Below are 23,173 nucleotides of genomic sequence, written 5' to 3' on the forward strand. Positions count from 1 at the left end.
AATAATAATAATAATAATATCTGGGGTTTAACGTCCCAAAACAACGATATGATTATGAGAGACGCCGTAGTGGAGGGCTCCGGAAATTTCGACCACCCGGGGTTCTTTAACGTTCACCTAATCTAAGTACACGGGCTTCAAACATTTTCGCCTCCATCTAAAATGCAGCCGCCGCGGCCGGGATTCGATCCCGCAACCTTCGGGTCATCAGTCAAGCGCTATAATCACTAGACCACCGTGGCGGGGCCAGCTTGGGAACAACTTTGGTATTTCTCGGTTTACACAAACGAAGATAGCTTTCTCATCCTCCTAAATAATTTGCGTTTTCTTGGCACACATCAAGATTGAACTATCGCAGCTAAAATGACGAAAGATACGATCGCTGGTGTCGGGTGAATACGTAATAAGAGAACCTAACTCAGGTTTACTAGTCAAACATCAATAAAACGTGGTGCAGGTATCGGTCATTCTATCCGCTTCACCTGCAAGCTCTACATCGAAAAAGATAGATGACACAAAAAATATTCTCAGCATATCTTTGAAAGGTGCCATTAGAAAGGTGTAATAGCATTCAACGATATATTCCGAACATGAATACTGGCGCCACAGTGGTCAACCAGTAAGTGTTTATTCCAGAAAAATGCGAAACAAAGACTAATTGCAAGTCGGTGCTCTTTACCTCTGTTGTCTCCTCCCTTCCTCATCGTTCTATGCGCTGTTAACATATTGAAATGAATGCCACGAGGCTTGGATTTCGAAGTCCTCATCGCGCCATTTTCGCTCTTATGGGTGTAAAAGCGCTGCTATCATGTACGAGGACGGCTGTGTTCGTAAATTATCGAAAAAAAAAATACTAAATTATAGAATAATAAAGAAAGGGCGGCTGGCTTAGTGCACCCTTTAGCATCACTATTAGCACTTGGAAAAAAAGTTCAGGCAAAGAAGAGACTTAAAGAGATGAAAAAATCGTGAACACTGGGTGGTGCTGGAGCCGGGCTTTCGCAGGAATTTCCCAGGGCTACAGCGACACCCCGTGTTCATGGATTATTTAAACTCTATTAGCACTTCGATATTTTACGCACATTTCTGCCATCATCTATAGCCCATTCAGTTTTACTTTGAGGTAATGCCGAAGGCGATCACCTTACTTAATTTCCCAAGGAACTCTACTAACTTATAAGTAACGCTGCCTGCACTAATTCGCACAAGGCTGGGTCAGAGCAGAGCTTGTGGGCACCTAGCTGGACCTGGCTTGGCTAGGCTTTAACCCTCTCACCTCTCCCTTTCCCACCCCTGGCTATACTATACTATACGTGGCTATGCTTTGTCGCTTTCTTTCTATCTTATTTTTAGTCTGTGGCTTTCTATCTCTTTCTGTCTATGTGTATTTCTTTTTCTGCCTTTCTGCCCTTTCATTCTCTTTCTTTTTATGTCTTTCTGTCTCGCTCTCTCTCTAGTCGTTCACTCGCCTTCTATCCTTTTCACTCTTTCTTCCTTTTTTTTACCTATTTCTCTTTCCTATCTATTTGTTTTCTCTCCCTCTCTGTACTCGTTCTCCAATCCTCATCTGCGTCCTCCTCAGCCTCACTTTCCTTTCCAACCCCCCTGCTCTGCTATGCTATACAAAGGCCATGCTACGCTCTGCTAGCGCGCCTGGATAGCAAAGTCGTTACAATGCTCGCCTTCGGTTTGTGGGGACTGGGGTTTGAATCCGGACTCGCCAGAAAAATTCTTTTTGCCAAGATTATCTCTCTTTCCCTTTCTCTCTCTCTCCCTCTCTTTACTCGTTCCCTCGCGCATCCGTGTTATTGAATAACCGGCCGTAGAAATCAGCAAACGTGTTCCGGCAGCGAAACACAAGAGGAAGAAGAGAAAGGCTATGGAAAAAGAGGACGAAGAGAGAGCACGGCAGTTGATGATGATGTTAATTTTCTGTCTACGGCCGCACGGCAAACCACGACCACGCCAGCTCTGCTGTAAGATATCTCGTTGGTATTTGAACCTAATACATCACGCAAGCTTTACGGGGAATTCCGTAAGCAGATCATCGGGGCGCAGTATCGCAACCGCGACGGTACAGAAGTAAAGAAAAACTACAAATAAAAAAAGCAGATTTACTGGAACCATCGCGGAGCAGTTATCGCAGCCAGGCACCTCGTCCGAAATGCCGCGAGATAAGCGGCCCGCAATGTCGTGAACAATTGTGAATTCATTGCCAGTCGAGCAAATAGCTCTCCATCTTCAAGATAACGCTCACACGTAACACTTTTTTCTGCTTACTGAGGTGAAGAATAGTACCCGCGTGATTATTTTTTCTTGTTCTGTATTCTTTAGTGATGAGGCAGTGCATGCGTTATCGCAGGAGCTATCAATTAGTCAAGGCCAATACGCATCGTGGTTCCGTTCGCGCTAATCACACCGCTGATGTCCAGAAAATCTGCATATAAAACTTAATAAAATTCTTTAGAAATTTATAATTCAGTCGGCATAAGAAGACTTATTCTAAATTTTGTATAAGTGCTGGGCGAATGAAAGTAATTCTTTCCCACGAAAAGCTTTTCCAAAGCCATGCCACACTAGATAGTCGGTGGCTGTACCATTTGAGACGGCACCACGCGTGTTAACTGGAAAATGAGATGAGCTTTTTCTAAAAACTGGATAAACTATGTAAATAAAGGGAAGCTGGAGCACTTTCTTGAAAAAAATTACTGTAACGTGTAAGTACAGTTTGATACCTGCTGAATTCGAAAACGCGATGTGAGAGTTCTCAAAAGTGAACGAAAATAACACTTTTTGGCAAAAAACAGAAGCTATGGCCGCGGGGCTTTTAAAGATGCTGAGCGAACGCGGTGACGTCATCCTTGGTATGCCGCTTTATTTGCAACAGAAGCAGTGCTGAAGCGTGGTCTCCTCGATTAGCTCCGGCAACGGCACGTCACGAGTTAGTCACTGAAGCCACGGTTGAAGATACGAGAGACGCTTGTTCACGAAGCGCTCGGCTGTTTGTCGTATCGTAATCCAACTGCAGAACTTTCAGCTTCGCTATACTTGAGCCTTCGTCAAATAAACAGCGCTCTCACAGTTCAGATCAGTGAGTGGCGGGAACCTTCCGTCACAGTGGAGCACGGCTCCGTCAAAGTAGCCGAAGATGACGTAGTTTCGACGCCCACACTTTCGGCGCGTTCGCGTAGGCGGAGCGAGACAAACTTTTCGTTCGCGAATTCCAAGGCACTTGCGGCAACAACCAAGAAAAACAATTACGGCATCGTCGACGATGATGTCGGTCCTTGCTAACCACGAAGTTTTATAGAATTCTAAAACCTCTTCAGCTTCCCTTTAAGGCGCTGCTTTTCGAAGAGGAATGAACCAATCTGATTCCGCCTTGTTACATGTGTCCCAGCGTAGAATATAGAACTTTAGAGTGAAAAGCAAAATAGCAAATGTACTTTTGGCGTAAATAAATTTATGTCTTTGTAAGAAATCCAGTATCGAAACCTTCATAAACACTGTCACCAACATGCGGTAAACAAATGCCCCTAATCTCTGAACACTGAATTTAACTCTCTCGCATTCCTTATCAGTTCCGTCAGCCGCGCGAACTGTGATCAATATGGCTGGAAAAAAAAGGTATATGTTTTCTATATTTCGCTTGGCAGCACTCGGTATGACGGGTCTTCGCACTTTCGTGCTTGCGAATGTGCGTTGCAGAGTTACGTTTCTTTCCTGCGATACGGTTGCCGTGTTTGTGCAGTTCGCGCGAGAGCAACTGAACGAACGTGTTGCCGTAAAGCTCCTGCTGTACTACATCATGAATACAAACGTGATCGCCAGCGAGGTGTCAGGTATGGGGGAATTCCCTTCCTTGCGCGCTGACTTGAAACCCAACCACCACCCGCTTTGGACGCGCGATTAGTGCAGTGATGACACGCCACGTGTTTCGCAACGTAGTTCGTAAAGCGCGCTGAAGGACACGACCCGGTGGGGAAGGGGGCTGCCCCAATGCGCGCGCACAGACGCGGGTCAGGAAGTCATTCCAGCAGGTGCTTGTGTCGGCGCTGCAGTGAGGACAAGCGTAGTGGCAGCTCGCATGCCGTTATCGCGTGCTCCCTCGCCTCTCCTCAAGGCCCGTTCACGTCGCTGCCCGGTCGCAGAGACGGCGTTTCTCGAAAGCCAGTGCACAAACGAGCCATGTATATCTTACTGGCGTGCCTTCTCCTGCCGGGGCGCGGAGCATCCGACTTCACGGCCACTGTATTGCACACCAACGACGTGCACGGACGTTTCGAGCAGGTGACGGCCTCCGGCACCCGCTGCACGAAACAGGCCGCCGAGGCACAGCAGTGCGTCGGCGGCATCGCCCGCCAGAAGACTCTGGTGAGCCACTTCGCTTTCCGGGCCGCAGCTTGTCGCTATACTGGGGCGCTTTTGCAGCAGCGCGCTAGAAGGGGTCGCGAAACGAAGGAAGCGGTCGCGCCGCATTTTGTTCGTCCCGCCGACGGGGCGATCGTAGCGGCGGCACTTTCGTGACTCGCTCGGTACTCAATCTATTGAGAGCGCCTCAATTTGACGCGCGCGTGTCGTGGCCGGCGGTAGCGTGCAATAGCGCATTTTCTTATGTATGTATGTATGTATGTATGTATGTATGTATGTACGTATGTATGTATGTATGTATGTATGTATGTATGGTTTTCACAAAACAAAATGCAGTATTGCGAGAGAAAAGTGGGAAGAAAGCTGCTTGCGGCAGCTCGACCAGCAAGCGTGGCGCATAAAGGAGCACAAGTGCGGAAATGCAGTTTATCCCGACTCGTTACAATGCAAGCAATGTAGCGTACTATACTAAATATCACAGACAAAAACAAATAAGTGCATTCATAGCCCAAGATAATAGCATGCAACTTAGATACGATTCAATAAAGTCAGGATACCAGGAGGAGAAGACACCCTGCCATTTTCATGAAGATTATGACCATTAGGCCACCTCGCTACTCTGAAGAGCAGCATTTGTGAACCTCAGTTAGTGCGCCGTTGTTGTGTCTGCCAATGCTCTGGTGTTCCAGAGTTGTAAGAGGCCTCGTGTCGCATGTACTGAACGGCACTTTTAAAAAGTCATTACTTTCAGAGTCTTAAGCTCATGAAATGAGGATGCTCAACGGAAATCGCACGGTTTATTAAAATTAAGAGCCTTCGTTGTCATAATGTACAAGACTACGGGTGGCGCTATCTAGCACTCCCAGATATTAGGCACCATAAATACTTTATAAAAAAGTGGATGGGGGAGCACTGTCCGCTGTAGCTCAAATAGCAGATAATCGGACGCATAACTCGAAAGTTGTGGGTTTGGGTCCCAGCGACGGAAAGGATGATTTTTTGTCCACTTTAACGTATTTTAATTTAGGTAAGAATCATTACAATACAGTTAAGAAACCACAAATAGCATCCGCTATGCTTTCCTTGGCTTAACTGTCAGTCGGATTCATTAGCTGTGTATAAAGAAAAAACGAGCCGCTCGAACAATTCTCCTACTTTCGTCCAATAAAATGGTTGGGTCAGCAAGAGTGAAACGGATATCTGAATATTTTATAGAATGGGGAACTTTGTTTAGGAACAAGCAGTTTAAGTAATTTGTGACAGATTACTAGCAAGAAAATCTTTTGGCAGCGACAGGCCATGGTGTGATAAAATATACACCTGGACATAGTTCCTAATATAAAACTTAAATTATAACATTTAAACTACTACATCTTCCCCGATAGTAATTTGCATATTCTTTTGGGAAACAGCACAGCTTTAGCCTTACTCGGCATTATAGCCAAACCTTCATCGAGTTTGCATGTGTGAAGTTTATTCGAAATTGTAGTAGCTGTCATAACTAATTCAGCAGAGCTGGTTGGTGAATATAATAACGTAGTGCCATCGGCGCAGATTACTTATCGTTTGTGAACATCAATGTATATTTGACATTTACCAAAAATATTGTTTTTAATCAGCCCTCATATTCTTCCCTTGTGCACTTCCTGAAATGACGGAATTCCGGACTTTCAACCTATTTAATTTTTAAGTGACCTAGATATGACCTAGTCAAGTAAGCTGCAATGCCACGTTTACCATAGTGATTCAACTTGCTGAACAAAAAATCACAATTTATAGCATCAGATGGTTTTCAGAAGTGGAAAGATATTTCATGATAGAATAAAAGCAGGACACCGACCACGAAATAAAGTGTCCAGCTTTTATTCTGTCATGTTACTTCCCGACCAGACGGGCTTCCGTCATAGCCTCGACTTCAAAGATATTTCAAATACTACCACTGTGCTCAAAATTGTTGCGATTTATTTTTTGTTCAAGCAATGAAAGCTTAGTTGACATAATTTTGCGGAAAGCACACTGAAGTTTAGTTCTCAAATTTTTCTTAGCCAGAAAGTAGAATGTTCCACGAAATGTGAGTCTTCCATTTTTTTAATATAGGAAGTATATGCAGATGTATAATTGGAGTATAATTGAAGATGTATAATTGACTTGTAACTTTTTCTTAAAAGTGCAACTACGTTTGTCAGATGCATTCTATACGGGAATTACCAGTAAAGAGGCAGATATTGTAGATTTAGGCCAGTAATATAAGAATTACGATTGTTGCAGATTTCACGGGCTTGATTTTAATGTAGTCAGCACCGCAGGAATTGCTATTACCTCTTTGGGGAAAAACTAATATCGCTTCTGATTTAGCTCTGGGGCGCTCACAGCTCGTTCTAATAAAACGGCATGCGTGATTATGCGTATTGCGCCGAGATAGATTAGTAAAATAATTGTTAAAACAGACGGCCAACTTTTCGTTACCTATTTAAACTACACCAGGAGTAATACTTAACACGGCAGCTGGATGTGGCACCCTATTTGACAAAGGATGAAGTGAGTGCAATATATTGTTGATATCATTGCTACAAGATTCGAGGGACATTTTAGCGCCCTTAAGCGATCTTGAGCTCTAAGCAGCATCTAAATTAGTTTGGCATGCCAAGAAGCACTGTCAAGAGGGTGTTTCAAGAAAAGTACCTAAAGATTCTCACAAATCAACAGAATGCGATACCGTCAAACTTCAATATAACGACGCTCAATTTAACGAAAATTCTTGAACTAACGCATTTTCGAATATATGTACCATTGAAATGCATGTACCTTTTTTTTCGTGGTTTAACGAGGTCATTTCTTCACACTGCATTCCCTATTTAACGAAGTCCTCACGCATTCCACGCTCGTACCAGGAGCGTCCTTGACAGGCACATGTGAATGAGAACTCTAGGCGGGACAAACAGCACGCTCCCTTTAATGGGCAAATTTTGCCGCTGGGCTTCAATCCGTGGATCAGAACGTACCACTGGTCATCTTTGTGTACGCCTAAAACGTGCAGTGGTCAGGCTCCTGTTGTGCTACAGCCGGAAAACCTTGTAAGCTCCGGAACGCGTCGCGCTATGACGTCACCGGCCTGTTGTAACGGGATAGCGCCAACCGGAAGCAGGTTTACAAACAGCGTTCGCCGAGCACGTTTTCTTTGTCTGTTTGGCGGTTTGATCGTGTTTTGCATACCTTCGCTACATACGTTTTGTTTTCCTGCTCAAGATGGGTGGTGCGCCTAGCAGAGGCAAAGTTTTGTGCCACCGCGGTGGTCTAGTGGTTATAGCGCTGGACTGCTGACCCGAATGTCGTGGGATTGGATCCCGGCCGCGGCGGCTGCATTTCGCTGGAGGCAAAATTCCAGGGCCCCGGATGTTTAGAGTTATAGGCACGTGAAAGAAACCCAGATGGTCGAAATTTCCAAAGCCCTCCACTACGGAGTCTCTCATAACCATATCTTGGATTCGCGACGTAAAACCACGACAATGATTGAATCGATGCAGGTGCCAATATTATCACTGAAGTAATGGGCGGCGAGAAGAACGTGGATGTTGCTGAAAGATAGGCTACTTCGTCTAGCTCGATCTTCCCAATTTCGAAATTTAAAGACAGATTAATTAGTGCCGTCCGTATGCTGATTGCTCAACAAAGAAAAATGGTAAAGGAAGCGGCTTAGAAAAAGCCCTGTACTCATGGTTCATCGACGTTCAAGCAAATAGCCCTTAGGTTAGCTCGCATTCTTGTGTACAGCGATCGCAAGGCTAGCAGCGGCTCTCTGCAACGATTCAACGATCGGTGTGTTGGCAAGATGAAGCTGGCGGAGTTCTTCACTTGCACCTGAGTTGGATAGAATTGCTGTGATTTAAGGTTAAATACATATCCAGCGTTCATAAATCGGCGTCGCCCCAGTATTTACGGGCCGCCATATTCCACAGCTGAGCGTGATACCACTCGATGGCTGCGAACGTTCAGCGCGCTCTAGATGAAATAATGGCCTCATAACGGGCATAGATGCGTTCGTGCGCGTCTGCTATCAAGCATTTTGCTCTTCTTTATGCACTAAATGAGAGTCGGTGCTCTGGGTATGGCTATTATTTCTGGAATTTATTGGTTATTTTCCAAATTAGGTTGTCTACAAAGTGCCAGGAGTGTTGTCATCTTTATTTGCACTTCTGGAACGTACGAACCGCGACTTGAGTAAATTCACTATTCAACGAAGTTTTCAGCTGCAAGATTCACTTTGGTATATTGAGTTTATATTCAATTTTGACTGTATTTTCTCACTACTTTCATAATTGCTTTTTCTACGAGGCAAACATCTTAAGACAGATCTTAAGATGACTACAGACATTAATTGAAGAAGAAAATAAATTAAAATAATGAACTTTTATTTAGCAGAGACAAGCTGTCGGATCACATAGGAGGGTTGATGTAACTTCTGCTAAGAGCTGTGCGCCACTTTGAGATTTCCGGGAAGCGGCCGCTGGCAATTTTCGCGGAATCATGAAATCCGGCTAATTTCGCCGGTGAGAACGAAACCGAAGCGCCGAAGTGCGCGACTTCCACACCCTTCCGAAACGTCCATGTGTGACGACAGTGCTACTGGCAACGAATTGCAGTGGCATTAGTTCTTCTGCGTTCGTTAACTGCCGTGCGTGTTATTATGGCAGGCGCAGCCCGCACACCCTCGAAGCGAAGAGAGAGAGAGAGACAGAGAGAAATGTTAAGTGAAAGGCAGGGAGGTCAACCAGAAGAAAGTAACACAACGGCGGCTGATAACGATGCCAACTCATTCTGGGCGGCTCGGCACCAACTAGACTGACACTTATCCTGGCTGGGTGGCGGCAGAGGTAAAATGAGGCTAGCGAACATTATTTTCTGGCGCAAACTAGGGCTTTTCCACGGCTAACATATGCGCGGTTCTCGTCTATAGGTAAGTTGAATGCGGTGACTTTGCCTGACGGTAGTTTCTGTGGTCTTTTTTCGAAATAGTGTGATAAAATTATGAGGTTTTGCCTGCCATGATTATGGGGCACGCTTTAGTGGAAGACTCCGAGTTATCTTTGAACATCTGGACTTCTTTAGCGTGCGCCTATATCAAGCTACTCGGCTCTTCTTGCACTACACCCCTGATGAAATACGCTCGCCGTGGCCGGGAATCTTCGAGCTTTGCAGCATGACACCTAACTTGCCAAGCTACCATGGTGTGTACCCTCCCCCCCCCCCCTACTTTTCCTAAACATCATGTGCCGGTTCGCCGAGATGAAGACGGGAAAAAACCAGCAGTATCAACGAAGGTACAAACACACAAAATGCATTTAGGCTGAGAGTGAGATACCGATGCCTGGAGCTGACTCACATAGGTGTAGCCATGAAGCGGATTGGAGAGTTCACCCCTTTCCCCGAAATTTCTCAGTGTGTATGTGCAATATTGCAAGTACACACACACATATCGCGGTCGGCGGGTGCGCAACATAACCGAAGGCGAGTGAGCCAGACTGGCGCAGGCACTTTCACTTGAAACTACCCACAGCGGCACTTGTAGGACTTTATTTTCTTTGTTTTTGGCGTCGCCGCCCCAGCAGTGCAAGACGCTTGTAATAATATATTTGGAATACATTGCGGATGTTAGATGTTTTCAGTCTTTGCAAATAGACGGCTCACCCGCCGCGGTGGTCTAGTGGTTATGGTGCTCGACTGCTGACCCGCAGGTCGCGGGATCGTATCGGTGCACGTTAAAGAACCCTAGGTGGCCGAAATATCCGGAGCCCTCCACCACGGCGTCTCATAATCTTATTGTGGTTTTGGGACGTTAAACCCCAACAATTATTATCCAACAGATGGCGCTCGCACTGATTGGTTGAAACTAGCATACTTTAGGCACCCATAACTTCCACTCGTTGGCTCGGTGCGTTTCTAACGGGTGCGGCGTGTCTCGGTCTCCGTAATTATGATGTTATTGTGCTTCTTTGAATTTTTTGCTCTCTGTAAGCTCTGGAAGCCCAGCGACAAAATGTAGCTGCTTTATTCACACGTACGACTAAGGGATCGGTAGAAGCCCTCGTTCGAGGACCAAGAGGCGTCCTATATCCACTACACTGATGTGGTGCGTTTCAGTTTCTTCATCGGGCTCTAGCAACATCCTACAAGTGACTCCAGGAGGTATTTTCGTTTACCTCGTTGAGGCAGTGTGCCTCTACAGCAAGAAAAAACTTGAAAGCATCTAGTTAAGTGGCAGAAGTCAGCAGAATCCACATGTACAGCATAGCATCTGTTAGCTGAAATCACTCCACTTTTTTTCCGGCAAGTTTCCACGAGCACGGCGGGGGACCACGCCGGAATGTATTCCGAAAAAAAAAAAGCAATTTCTAGAGTGGAATGTGCAGCATGTAATCTTCTGTGACCAAAAAGAAAGCAAAATGCAGCTATCCCTTTCAAACGCACGCAGTTGTTGGTCATTCGAAAACAGAAAAAAAAATGGCCGCCATCCCGCCCTGTGGAACGTAGGTGTCTAGCGAAGCTGTATCAAACTCGACACATGCTGATGGGGGGGGGGGGGGGGGGGGGGGTATGTTTTATTATTACTTGTGGTCGCTGTGGTAGACCGTGATTGGTTCAGCGACTATTTTCAGCAAGACAAATTTGTTCCTTTCGTCGAGCATTGTATTCAAGCTGTTCCTCTGTCGTCTTTGACCCTTTGTATCCCAGCGTCCACATATGCGTACAAAACATATCAGAGAAGTGGGACTAGGCTAGCCAAGGAGTACCCTTCAAAATGGATTTCAAATGTTGCCACCACTTCAGCATTTCATAAAGACATCCATATGTGTCAAGTTCTGTGAAAAAATTGCGGCAAGTGCGCACGGAACAACGACGTTCGTCTCAGGTCGCCTGTACAGATGCATGCCTACATTTTTTTATAATTTCACTCTGAATTCGTAAGAGTTCTTAAATTATTGAGCTTTGTTCTAAGAAATGAAGGGTTTATCTTGTTTTTGAGCAACTTTTGTTGCACTGTGAGCGACCAAAACTTTGTAAGTTCAGTTGTTGCTGCGGCGTCCATGTTTGTGGACGCCAGGCATACCGAGTTCGTGCAAGAAGCTGACGGAACGCGGCATGGTAGTAGGACCTGCTTCGTTGCCGTGCGGCTCTGCGCAAAACATTACTGTAATATACCTTTCAAAAGTTATTTAGAATTTATTTGCTTTATTCGAGACGTGGATTAAGTGACGAAGACATAAATGCCATAATTTTTGAGCTGACTAGCGGAAGCGAATGTTCCGACTTTGAGGGCACCGATCATTAGCGCGTTGAAGCAAGGCCATGAACAAGCAAAGGCCGCTTGAGCAATGCTATTGATCATAATGAAAACATTCAGTTTGAAAGTAACCATGAACGCCATCGTAATTATGATCAACGACGATAAAGATGATGGCGAACACGTTGAGGTAGAGCTGTGGGCAAGCAAAGCACCTTCAATGGTGATGATGAAAGCGTTGAACATGAGGATCAACACGTTAATGGTGGCGATAATGAACGACGATGATGAGAGGGCTGAATCAGAGCCGTTAGCAAGTGGAAATGTGAACGTTTATGGGGACGATAATGAACGCGTTGAACTGATGATGAAGGCGTTTATTATGGTAAGTAGTGATGATGATGATGATGATTAATGCGTTGAAACAGAGGCGTTGCCAAGAAATCTTCCCATGTACGATAAAGAAGGATGATGTAGTTAGTGTAATTGGTGTTTCCAGCGTCCACACATGTGGGCACTTGTTTTCTTCTAGAACGAAAGCTAAATTTTCCACTTTTTCGGTTTATTCCCACTTTCTAACTGCATATACGCAAAAAAATTATTTGCGCAACTGCATTGGCCGTGGGATACAAAGGGTAAATTTCCATGGTCTATCCATGGCAGTCTTAGAAAGAACTGAATGAGTTGATAGATGAGTCTCCCTTTTATATATGAAAGCGGGAAAGACACGCGGGGAGAAGGAATGGCCGTTTGACGTGATTCGAAGCCCTCGTACGAAGTGCAAAGCAGCTGCAACCTAATCTTTACCGGGAACGCGTGGGAGCGTGTTTCCATTGTTCACACATGCCTTATCATCCGTCATGAAGTTTTGTTGCTTGTTTTGTGGTTTTCTTTATTGAAACGAATGCTGAGTGCTATGCTGTATACCTGATTGCAAAGAAAGATGTGCCGTTTGCATACAATTGTTAAAGAGCCCCTAAACCACTCAAAGGTCCAAATTTAGTTGTGGCGTTGCAGTTGTGCGCGAGTCTACAGCGAACGCGTTCGTCGGCTGGTCCGTCCACCTATCCGAATGTCCTTCCTCAGCGCCCGAGATGAAAACGCAAGGAACGCACTCATCTCGCCGCATCGAGATGCGCGCATCGAGGCGCATCTCGCCGTACAGATCTCTAGGCTTTCATTAAATAAGCCAGGCAGCAAGATTCTTGACGAGGCAGGTATACTGCCTATGCAAGCGCCGCTAACAGGCACTCCCTGTCCAGGGAAGCTAAAAAATGTGTATTGGTAGAACCAGTACCAATAAGAAACATTCATGCGGCATATAACGAGGGCCGGAGAACTGCACGAGAAAGAACCATACTTAGAAACATCAATTCACATAAGGCCGATTTTCTCTTTGTTGACGCGGCCAAGAACGGCAGAGGAGATAGGTATACAATCTCGGTTGTAGACGCGAATGGAACGCTGATTAGCGCAGCTTCCGTTTGCACGAAACACGTTCACGTGGCGGAAGAGACTGCGATAGCCTTGGCCCTCCATACTGCCAAGGGTCCAAAGATTGTTTGCTCTGACTCGCGTATGGTGGTCAGGTCCTTTCCAGCCGCCCTCACATGTAAGCAAGCAGCTATCACAGTACATAAATCTCTCCAAGTACCTTCAGACAAAGAGACGAGAGGACACCACATATCGTGGTTCCCGGCTCACGTTGTCGGAGTTGTCAATCAGTTTCAGTTTCAGTTTATTTATTTAGCAATCTTTTTTTCAGCAATCGTGCTAAAGCATAATGTTAAGGTACAATGAATTCAATATTTTCATACAATGGTAATGATCAACACAAAACAAAATGCAAATAAGATTTAAAAAGTGAAAAAAAAAGATGCAAGGGCAGGAATTAAAAGCTGCTAAAATGCAGCTTCACGGGATTCCTGACCCTAAGCAGATTGGCCGCAAACACGTGGTCATGTAGAAAAAAAATATAAAATGCAAGCAGGTAAACAGGAAAAGTACAAGAAAGCATAACACAAGCAAGCAAAATATCAGCAAAATTAGCAGCAAATTTCAACTGCAGAGATAATGTAAAAAATCGGCAAACACTGAAGAATACGGTATAAATATGGGAGAATAATGTGAGAAAAAATCGAAATGAACACAATTATATATATGCAAGAAACACTCCCTTGAAACGGTATGCATAACGAAAACACAAGTACATGAAACAGCTCATGTTTGTAGATGTACATATGAAAGGGAAAAAATGCACTTCTAATCAAACAAAATATCAAATTGAATATGGTACTTTCAAATAATACATAGTGAAAATGAACTCGAGAATAATGGATCACATTCAGAGACGCTGTCTGTGGTTGCTAATTAAATATTCTTTCCACTGCTTGTTTGTCACCGTATCAGGCGTAATGCTTTTGTTGTTCAGGTAATTCGAAAAGTTTGGCATGATATGCTTAAGACTTTTAAGGCCATAATTCGTTCGCGAAAACGGTATGTGCCATGTGTCTCTTTTTCTTATGTTGTAAGGTGTTGCGGATGACTCTTTTAGCTGACACAGTGCCAGGAAATTGTTTTTACTTTTCAAACCATGTTTGTATTTAGCAAGAAGATTGAAATTGTACAGTTGTTCTACTTGGAGCACGGTATATGTTGTGAATAATGTTGACGTATGAGCGTCGTATGGAACACCTGCGATATGTCGTATTGCCTTCTTCTGTAGCCTGATCAATTTTAGTTTGTTCTTTTGCGTGGTGTTTCCCCACACGAGGGTACAGCAATTGATGTGCGAGTGAAATAAGGCATTATAAATAAGGAGTTTAATTTTTGGAGAAACTATATCTATATCAGGTAGGATGCAACCCCAACGAGCAGGCCCCCTGTCTAGCGCGAGATTTCACGCACCGCGCCCGCCAAACGGCCCAGCTCTCGCACATTACTGCCTCGTTAAAGGCCCTCTATCCACCCACCACGAGATCACATCACACTACAGACTAAGCATATGAAAATTCCCTCTCTCCAACTCCAAGTTGAACAGCGCCCAGTCTGTCATCTTTATGCTCTTACAGACGAACATATATTACCCCCAGAGCGCTCAGTCGGATCGATTCCAGTTTCCTGTAGTCGTGCTCTAAGGGTGGACATGAGTGCTGTTCTTTCGATCATAAGCTCTGGATGTGCCCATCCAACGCGGGCTCCAACTTACAGGACAATGCCAAATGGGATGACCTATACATAGTACGGACTTTACACATCGATTACAGGCTTTCCAGCGTACCCGTGACGTCGCTGAGAGTCACCACCTCCCGGTTCCGTCGTGGGCGGAGCCACCAACTTGATTGGCGAGCCTCAGGCTCAGCTTAATCATTTTCCTCGGCACGTTTTAATAAAAGTTCTTGTCACTGTCACTGTCACGCGCGCATCTGCTAGCAGAGGAGCACGCTAGCGCGAATGTTTGTTGATAGTTTAGGGGCCTGGCGTTTCGTTTGTAGTCCACGGAGACGAAACCGTTCCGGGCTAGAGGTATACAGCCTTGCTGTGAAACGCCGAGCGCAGCCCTGCACAGCCGCGAAACTTCGGCCAACGGCTGCAATTGAAGCCCAAGGCGGCCCTTTCTCGATCGATACGAACAAAACTAGTAAATGCAAGCTCGTTCAAAAAGAACACTTCCGCTCATAAGAACCACAGAAACGCAATGCTGCAGCAATGAAGCGAGCGCACCGGGCATTGCAGTTTTCCCGTGATACGTGCCTGAAAGAGTTCATGCGGTCCGCATTACACGGCTTCCTTTCCAAAGTAACCGTTTCACAAAAAATGTACCTGAATGACGTGAGCCGAACAAATCCGTGAGCTCTTCTCGCGTTTCGAGAAGGCAATTCAAGCGTTCCTTTTTGTTCCTCACCGAGGGCGTATTTGAGAAAGTAGACACGTTCGATTGGACAAACTGCACCCAGGCACAACACAAGTCTCGTGTCTCGAGATCACTGTAGCAAAAAAAAAAAAATCTCAAAGTTCGGTTTTATGCAGTCGACATAGGCGTGCGCAGTGTTCTCATCAGAGGGGAAGGGATGGGGGGCGAAAGTTCATCGCAGCACCCCACCCCCCTTCCTTCCTACTAAGTCAATAGACTAAGTCAAAATTACACCATCTCCCGCTAAAGGGGACCATGAGGCGATGCGAAGCAGCGTTTCGGCATGTCGAGCCCGTATTTTATCCATAGCAGTTTCCGGCCGACGTTGCCGTTTGCGCTGGGCTTGCCTAGCCTCCGGAGCTCGGGGTCCGCTTGCCGACGTTTACGTTGTTGTTCGGCGCGTCGAGCCTTCCACTGCTCCACCCGCTGCTCCGCGATTTCGGCGGGCGTTAAGGTATTACTGCAACTGGAGCAGACATTAACGTTGGAACTCATGACACCGGCGCAGCGACTGAGCGCGTGTACGACCTAACGCGAGCCTTTTACCTAAACTAGGAGGGGGAGTGGAGAGGGGAAGTGGAGTGGGAGTCGAGAGGAGCTGTGTGGAGAGGGTTGCGCATGCGCAGTAAGGGTGGTCACGCCGCACACCACCCCCACCACCACCACCGGATTAAACTCCGCCATAAGATGCTTCGCATCTAATAGACTTGAGGGGGGGGGGGGGGGGCATGGGAGGGGGCATAATAGCTTCGCTCTGGAATAGATATATTACAGAATTCTCAGGCTCGAAAGATCGCCTTGCATGCTGCAGGGTGCCTCGACGTCTTTCGATTGCCGTAGTCAAGGTTTACCTGAGAAAAGGTCGCCGAGAAAAAAGTCACATCCGCATGCATCAATCTAGTAGACATAAATCACGCATGAATTGCTGAGATGTTCGCTATTGCGCATACTTACCGGTGGTTCGCCAATTCTTCCGCACCGGGCTTGAACTTACGTGGCGTCCGATCAGCAGCGAGATACACCTGAACGCACTGATGCCCGTATAGTATACTAGACTTGGACCGTTTACAAGACGAATACCCGAATGCAACTAATCAACTAGTTCATGAACGGAATACGATGGGTCACTCGCACATGCAGGCGGTCCTCTTGACAACATGACCAATATGTCTTGGCGCTGCGGTAGAAATGAGCCGTTGCCGAACTGCTCGACAGGTCTTAACCGGTCCTTAACGAAGGCACAGCTTAACTCTTGATAGAGTAGCTGGCGTTCACTGGAGAATGCCGTCGAAGCAACTGACGGTCCGCGTGGAGGCAATGCTGACGCAGACACTTCCCTCGCGGAGCGACTCAAACTATAGTCGGCGCTACCTTTTATATTCACGGTTGAATCGCTGGAGGTTTTTCCTCCACTCGATGAACGTTCCGAGTGAAGGGTTTTTTTTTTCTTTTTTTAAATAGCGAAATAGCCCTCAAGGAGCTTATGAATTAATGTTTGAGTGAGGGAGCGCTAGCGAATACAATGGCAAGGCACATCCAATACCCTACAGGTACTCACTTATGCTTTCTTATCTTCTGTAGATATGAAATTATAGGATCTCCATGCGAAACTCACATGAAAGGTTGAACAGAAGGAGGAGAAACATTTCAATAATTCGTGAAGTGAGAGCCTTACGAGGCATGCCATGTGCACTTTCTTGCGTACGCGATAATAATCTGCTCGAGCATTAATGTATATCTTCTCGACTTCCAGAATTGTAAGTTGCGTTATTCACTGCAACCCATGCACATTGCATGCACCCAAAGATTTTACATATGTAAAATCTTCACAGATTTTACATATGTAGCAGAACCCCGTTTATACGCTCCCGGAAAACACGATTATTCGCCGTCGACGTTCGGCTTGTCGCCAAACTAGGATTCTATCGTATACGTTTTCCAGTCGCTAGATCTCATGAGCAACAGACAAGTCGCGAAGATTCTCGAATAGGCAGCGCACAAAAAGGCAAGAAACACGTACACAAAAAAGACGCAAACACAAGCGCTGTGTTTACAGCGCTTGTGTTTGCGTCTTTTTTGTGTACGTGTTCGTTGCCCTTTTGTGCGCTGCCTATTCGAGAATCATGGCTCACCAACTAGCCCATCAGTACATTTTAAGCAAGTCGCAAAGTACGTGCGATCGAAAGCAGTGGCCGCCCACCGCTGCAGCATTCCCCCAGTAAACTCCCGCCAGTGTCACCCCAGTGCATTGCAAGCAGCAGGGAAAGCACGCATTGCTTGCAGCAATGAATATGGGGGGACACGGGCATTGAGGGTAGGCATTATGCGAGGGAGGTGGGCAGAGGGGGGATCATTAGTTGCGAAATGTGCAATGGCAAATATGTGCATTACCACGGAATTCACGCAGTAGCGCAAATACCACACGGACGGGGCTAGAGCAAGACGGGAGACAGCTCAGCGTCCGTTTTGATTTTGCGCCATCTGTGTTGATATTCGCTCTATGGCGCGGGTTATGTCTTACAGACTGGCCCATGCGTCTGCAATTTTGTATTACAGAATTTAGTCGAAATCGCGCTATAGGATGCCAGAAAAATAAAAAGTCATTTTATGAGCGCTAATAGCGAGATAGGAGCGTAGAAATGCGCGAACACAGCTGTGTTTAAGACGGGAACAAAGGAGCGCTGGACACGGGACGCTGAAAGGACGACAGACAAGGGCGCGAGGAGGTAGGGAACGGGAAAGCGCGTCTCGTCTTTCCCGCCGCCGATCGCTGCCATCCTGGTGTCGTTCGAAAGTTCACAGCAGAGGAGGCAAGTTGCGCCTTCCCGTTCCCTATGTACCTCCTCGCCTCCGACGACCACACAGAAAACGCGCGAATATAAAAAAAAAAAGGAAGGTTTGGCGGTCTTAATTACTGCGCTAACACTACCAGCAGAATTTTCGCCAGAGTTGCCTGAAAACATCGTCGACCCTGCAATCGATGCTTATTGAGTATAGCACACACGCGTACGGAATGCGGAGCGCGAGCATATTGTTTTTAACGACTCTAAAGAGGATGCGGCATTTGCAAAGTTCACACGTGCCGGTGATTCACACGTGTCGGTGACATCGGGTCCAACCGAGCAAGTTTTCAGCGCATCGCACTGTGCAACACCGTACCACCGTACCGCGTACGCGCGTGACCACGCAACGGCAAGCGTACGTGTGGTTTGCCGCGGTACCGTAGTAGAGTCGACGCGTGGGTCCCATTTTAACTCGGATGTGCGCGTGCTGCTTTCTAGAACTTCTTGCGAAGACGGGAGTGACTGCCCGCGGGCACACGTGTGATGCGCGGCCCACTCTCCCAGCGACCTTGGCTTATACCGCGCGACGTGATGCTCTTCTGTCGATATATCTGTCGGTGCAAGGTCAGTGCCCTTGACGTGCGCGTCTTCTAGCGGAAAAATGCTCGAGGTAACATGCTATAATTCACGCCGCCGAGCGCAACGCGGCACGCGCGCCGCATATCGAAGGCCATGCGACCGCTTTGATTAAACGGAGAAAAATGACGGTTTTAATTCGCGTTCAGTATTATGTGATTTAGGTCATCTGCACGGAGGTGCGGCGTATTTTAAATATTGAAGCAAGGAACATCACGCACACTTGCCCACTTTCACGTCCCAAAACCACGATATGATTATAGGGGAGGCCGTATTAGAGGGCTCCGGAAATTTCGACCACCGGGGGTTCTTTAACGTGAACCTAAATCTAAGTACATGGGCCTCTAGCATTTTGCCTCCATTGAAATGCGGTCGCCGTGGCTTCATCCAGCGACCTTCGGGTCAACAGTGGAGCACCATAACCACTGCACCACCCTGGCGGATTAAAAAGAAAAATAACTCTCGGCACTAGCCTCCTGACGACCAGTGCTCGCGGTCATGGGGTGAAACACGAGCCTAGAGCTTCGTGCAATAGAAAATTTACTTGATATTGCTCTCAGTAATTTGCTTGTCAAGTTTATGTGTGTGTGTGTGTGTGTGTGTGTGTGTGTGTGTGTGTGTGTGTGTGTGTGTGTGTGTGTGTGTGTGTGTGTGTGTGTGTGTGTGTGTGTGTGTGTGTGTGTGTGTGTGTGTGTGTGTGTGTGTGTGTGTGTGTGTGTGTGTGTGTGTGTGTGTGTGTGTGTGTGTGTGTGTGTGTGTAAGGCTTAAATGCGGAAGAATAACATCGGTTGCCGCAACTGTTTATTTTGTCGACGCTTCGACAAAATAAACAGTTGAATTGGCATCCTATGGCCCGATTTCGACTAACCGTAACATAACATAACATAACATAACATAACATAACAGAACATAACATATTGTTATATCTTCTTGAAGACATAACACAACAACATTTACAGCGTTTATGTGTCCTCTTATACCATGTTAAAAGTAGAGGGGAAAGGACGGAAGGGAAACAGGAACGTAACAAGAAAGGGGAAAACAGGGGGGGGGGGGCAATCAAAAAAAAGAAGAAGAAAAAAAAGAAAGAAATGTCAAGAGAGTCGGTAAGAAGGATATTGCTTAACGCGAACATTGTGTTTGTTTATGAAGCGACAGCAATAGAGCCTCCGCGTTCCCACCTTCCCCTAAATGGACAATGTAATGACCCCACTCGTCTAGTATTGCACCTTCCGGTGGAAGGCCACGGGTGGCGTTTTTGACGGCCTTCTTCGACGTTTACCGTGTTAAGGGAATTGGTGGGGCGGGATCTGAAGGCTTTCAGCGCACGCTTTTACGCAAAAGCATGCGCTGCGTGAGGTAGGCTCGTGCCCAGATATTTCTTTGGTGCGCGCCACCTGTGAGTGAGGAGGGCTTTTGAGAAGACCACCTCACAGGTCCGTGGATACAAGCTTCGTTTGAAAACTCGAGACCATTCCACTCGGCGCAGGAAGGTGACCAGCAGAGCTGACGGGCGCGATATCTCCTTTCGCAGTGGTTTAAGGGTGCGTAAGCGCAAATTTTTATTGCGAACTGCGGCCCTCCCAAGGAGCATGAAAATATGCATTTTTTTTTAAATCCTCTTTGGGCCCTCCTTAGCACGCTCTTTTCGGGCGCTGTCGGCATTGCTTCATCTCTCAAGCGTTCGTCGGCATCTTGGGGGAGCGCCGTAAAAAGCGAATATTGAAGTGCATTTTTGGCATCAAATTTGCGTACAGCCCGAATTTTCTTGATATGTACAATTCTCCATGACGGCTTTACATGGCGTCCTGCCGAGGGCTTTCATTCCATCACTCGCGTATAACAACGAGCAGCAGCCGCGAGCCACCGCAGCGGCCAATGGCGAAACGGCTTGGTCTACCGTCCTCTGTAAATATAAAATAAATTTTAAAGAAACAATAAACCGCGAGAAGGACCACCGAGAATGAGTTTGCTCACGCGCCACGAGCCATGTGAGACTCTTGTGCTTTTGCCGAGGCCGGCTGGATTGCTCTGAAACCGAAAATAAGTATAAATAAATATAGGAAGCAAGAATTGAAAAAAAGGAGAAAATAATAAATACAAAAAAATAAATCGTTGTATGTAACAAATGCAGTTCGCGCCGCCAAAGCTAAAAAAAGGAAATAAAAATTTGAAGAAAAATGACAAAAATAAGAAATAAACAATATTTAGAACAAATTGCTAAAAATCTTTACACCTAAAATGAAAGAGTATAGTCTGAAACTGTGCGTACATGCATGTCTCTTTAAAGTTGTTTGCCTCAACAGATCGCCAAATGGATACGCGCGTATTGCTGTGCCGACGCCTGGCATTAGGGAGTATCCTAATCATCGCTGTTTCTTTTTGATAAGATATCGCAAATGATTATCTTAAGCTCCCAAATTTGCCAGAGTGACAACTCGATCAAACAAAAAGTGTTTAGTAACCATGCTAGTCTGTTAGCGGGTGTTTTGTGACCATTCCGTTAACGCTGTCCCTGCGGTAGTGCATGGATCTTCGCCAATCTCAAAGAGTCTGCAGCTTTACATCATTACTAAAGGTATATATACCCATATCGTTATAACGAAGTTGCAATCGGATGTTACGTTTGTGCGCGAAAATGCTGTGAGCCCTAAAGTGTGAGCTACCGGAAAGTTGTGATTTCACAGCTGGCGTGCTTCTTTCCTACACACTAATGTAAGTTGGAATAAAACACGAGGAAGGGAAATCACTAGCATACGACCCCTATAAAATGAATGGCGCAACGATTCAATAATTTAGGGAAGTCTACAGTCACAAATAGACGCTGTCTTTCTTTCACACTGTTTCGTTCAATGACTAGCTTTTTCACGTGTGTCAAAAAGGCTCTTCTCGCGTGTTGTTTGCCTTTTACATAAAGAAAGTGTTTGTTTTTAATAGAACACACCTCGAATTTGATTTGGACTGGAAGAAATACCGAAGTAAGACGAGTTTCTGCGCACCCTGATGTGCGCGCGTGTCCGTTCCGACGTCGATGTTGTGGAATTCAGTATCTGCAATGTCAATAGCGCGCTGTGCCGAAAAACATCGCACGTTCGCTTTATTGCGCTTGATTATTTCTTTTCTTTCTTATTTTATACTCGTCCAATACGACAGTGATGCACATTATGTTCGACGTTTCGCGTCGATTTATGGAATGTGCTCGCAATGGTTTGCAAATGCGCAGCCTACTTCAGAAACATGCATGTCTCGGACGTTCTGCGATGAGGCGCGGCGCACCTGCAGCTTTGCCCTCGAGCTCTTGCACTAGATATGGCAGGTGTAGAAAATGAGACGCGAAAATGTCGCAGGTGTAGAGCCCTCAATTGTCCCACTTTTGCACAGTTCGTGCTGCTGAACGGCAGGAGGTTTATTTCTTTATTTACGTTTATTTATTTATTTATTTATTTATTTATTTATTTATTTATTTATTTATTTATTTGCTCTTCGCTGCAATGACAACTGCGTGTTGTTAAAGGAGAAAAGTAGGAAAACTGTTTCCTAACTTCTTGATGGTGAACCTTGGTCCCGTTTTTTGGCATCGAAAGTGGCAGTTCAACAGCTTTTTTGATGAACAGTAAAGAAAAACAGATGTATACACTCCTATGGATAACGTTATACATTGGGAAAATAGTGATGAAAACACCAGAAGCGTATGGCGCGAATACACGAGGGAAGAATGGGCATTTGTAATGATTGGATGCACTCTTTGTTTTTCTTATATTGCAAAAAAAGAAGAATGGTCAGTTAGATATGTAACAAATTGTTTCAAAAAATTAGTAACATGGCTTTTAGAGTGACATTGACTCTGGCAACATCACCTTTAGAATGAACGTTTACGGTTTCTCTAATATCGGAGGCGGTAAGTTTTCTAGCATTTCCATACCGTAGTTCGTTAGACAGTGTAGATTTTTCCACATCTTAGTGTTTCTAGTGCGATAAGCCCGATCTCGCAGCGAACATATTCAATATCTACCTGACTGCATCAATATTTCCAATAAAAATGCAAATTGCCGAAGCACCAGTGTCTCTTTAGAAAGGGTTATCGCAATTAATTGGCCAGCTATGGCCCTGTGTCTATATTGTGGATGTCTTCAAAGACTATTGAGAAAATAATTCATTATAGGTTCTCAACTTCTGTTGACTGCTCCAATA

At 45.7% G+C, this 23,173-nt stretch overlaps 1 protein-coding gene across 2 annotated transcripts in view; it reads left to right on the forward strand.

The window, feature by feature from the left end:
• Positions 1–4,084: 4,084 nt before the first annotated feature.
• Positions 4,085–23,173, forward strand: part of LOC119395675 (protein 5NUC) — a 128,127-nt gene continuing 109,038 nt past the window's right edge. The window contains exon 1 of one of the 2 annotated variants that reach the window (XM_049416730.1): positions 4,085–4,374. In XM_049416730.1, the coding sequence (XP_049272687.1) occupies positions 4,189–4,374 (186 nt within the window). In that variant the 5' untranslated portion in view covers positions 4,085–4,188. The remainder of the gene's footprint in view (positions 4,375–23,173) is intronic. The other variant, XM_037662666.2, reaches the window with a different exon arrangement.

The sequence above is a fragment of the Rhipicephalus sanguineus genome, chromosome 6 (assembly GCF_013339695.2).
Source record: "Rhipicephalus sanguineus isolate Rsan-2018 chromosome 6, BIME_Rsan_1.4, whole genome shotgun sequence".
In the NCBI taxonomy this organism is placed as follows: Eukaryota; Metazoa; Arthropoda; class Arachnida; order Ixodida; family Ixodidae; genus Rhipicephalus; species Rhipicephalus sanguineus.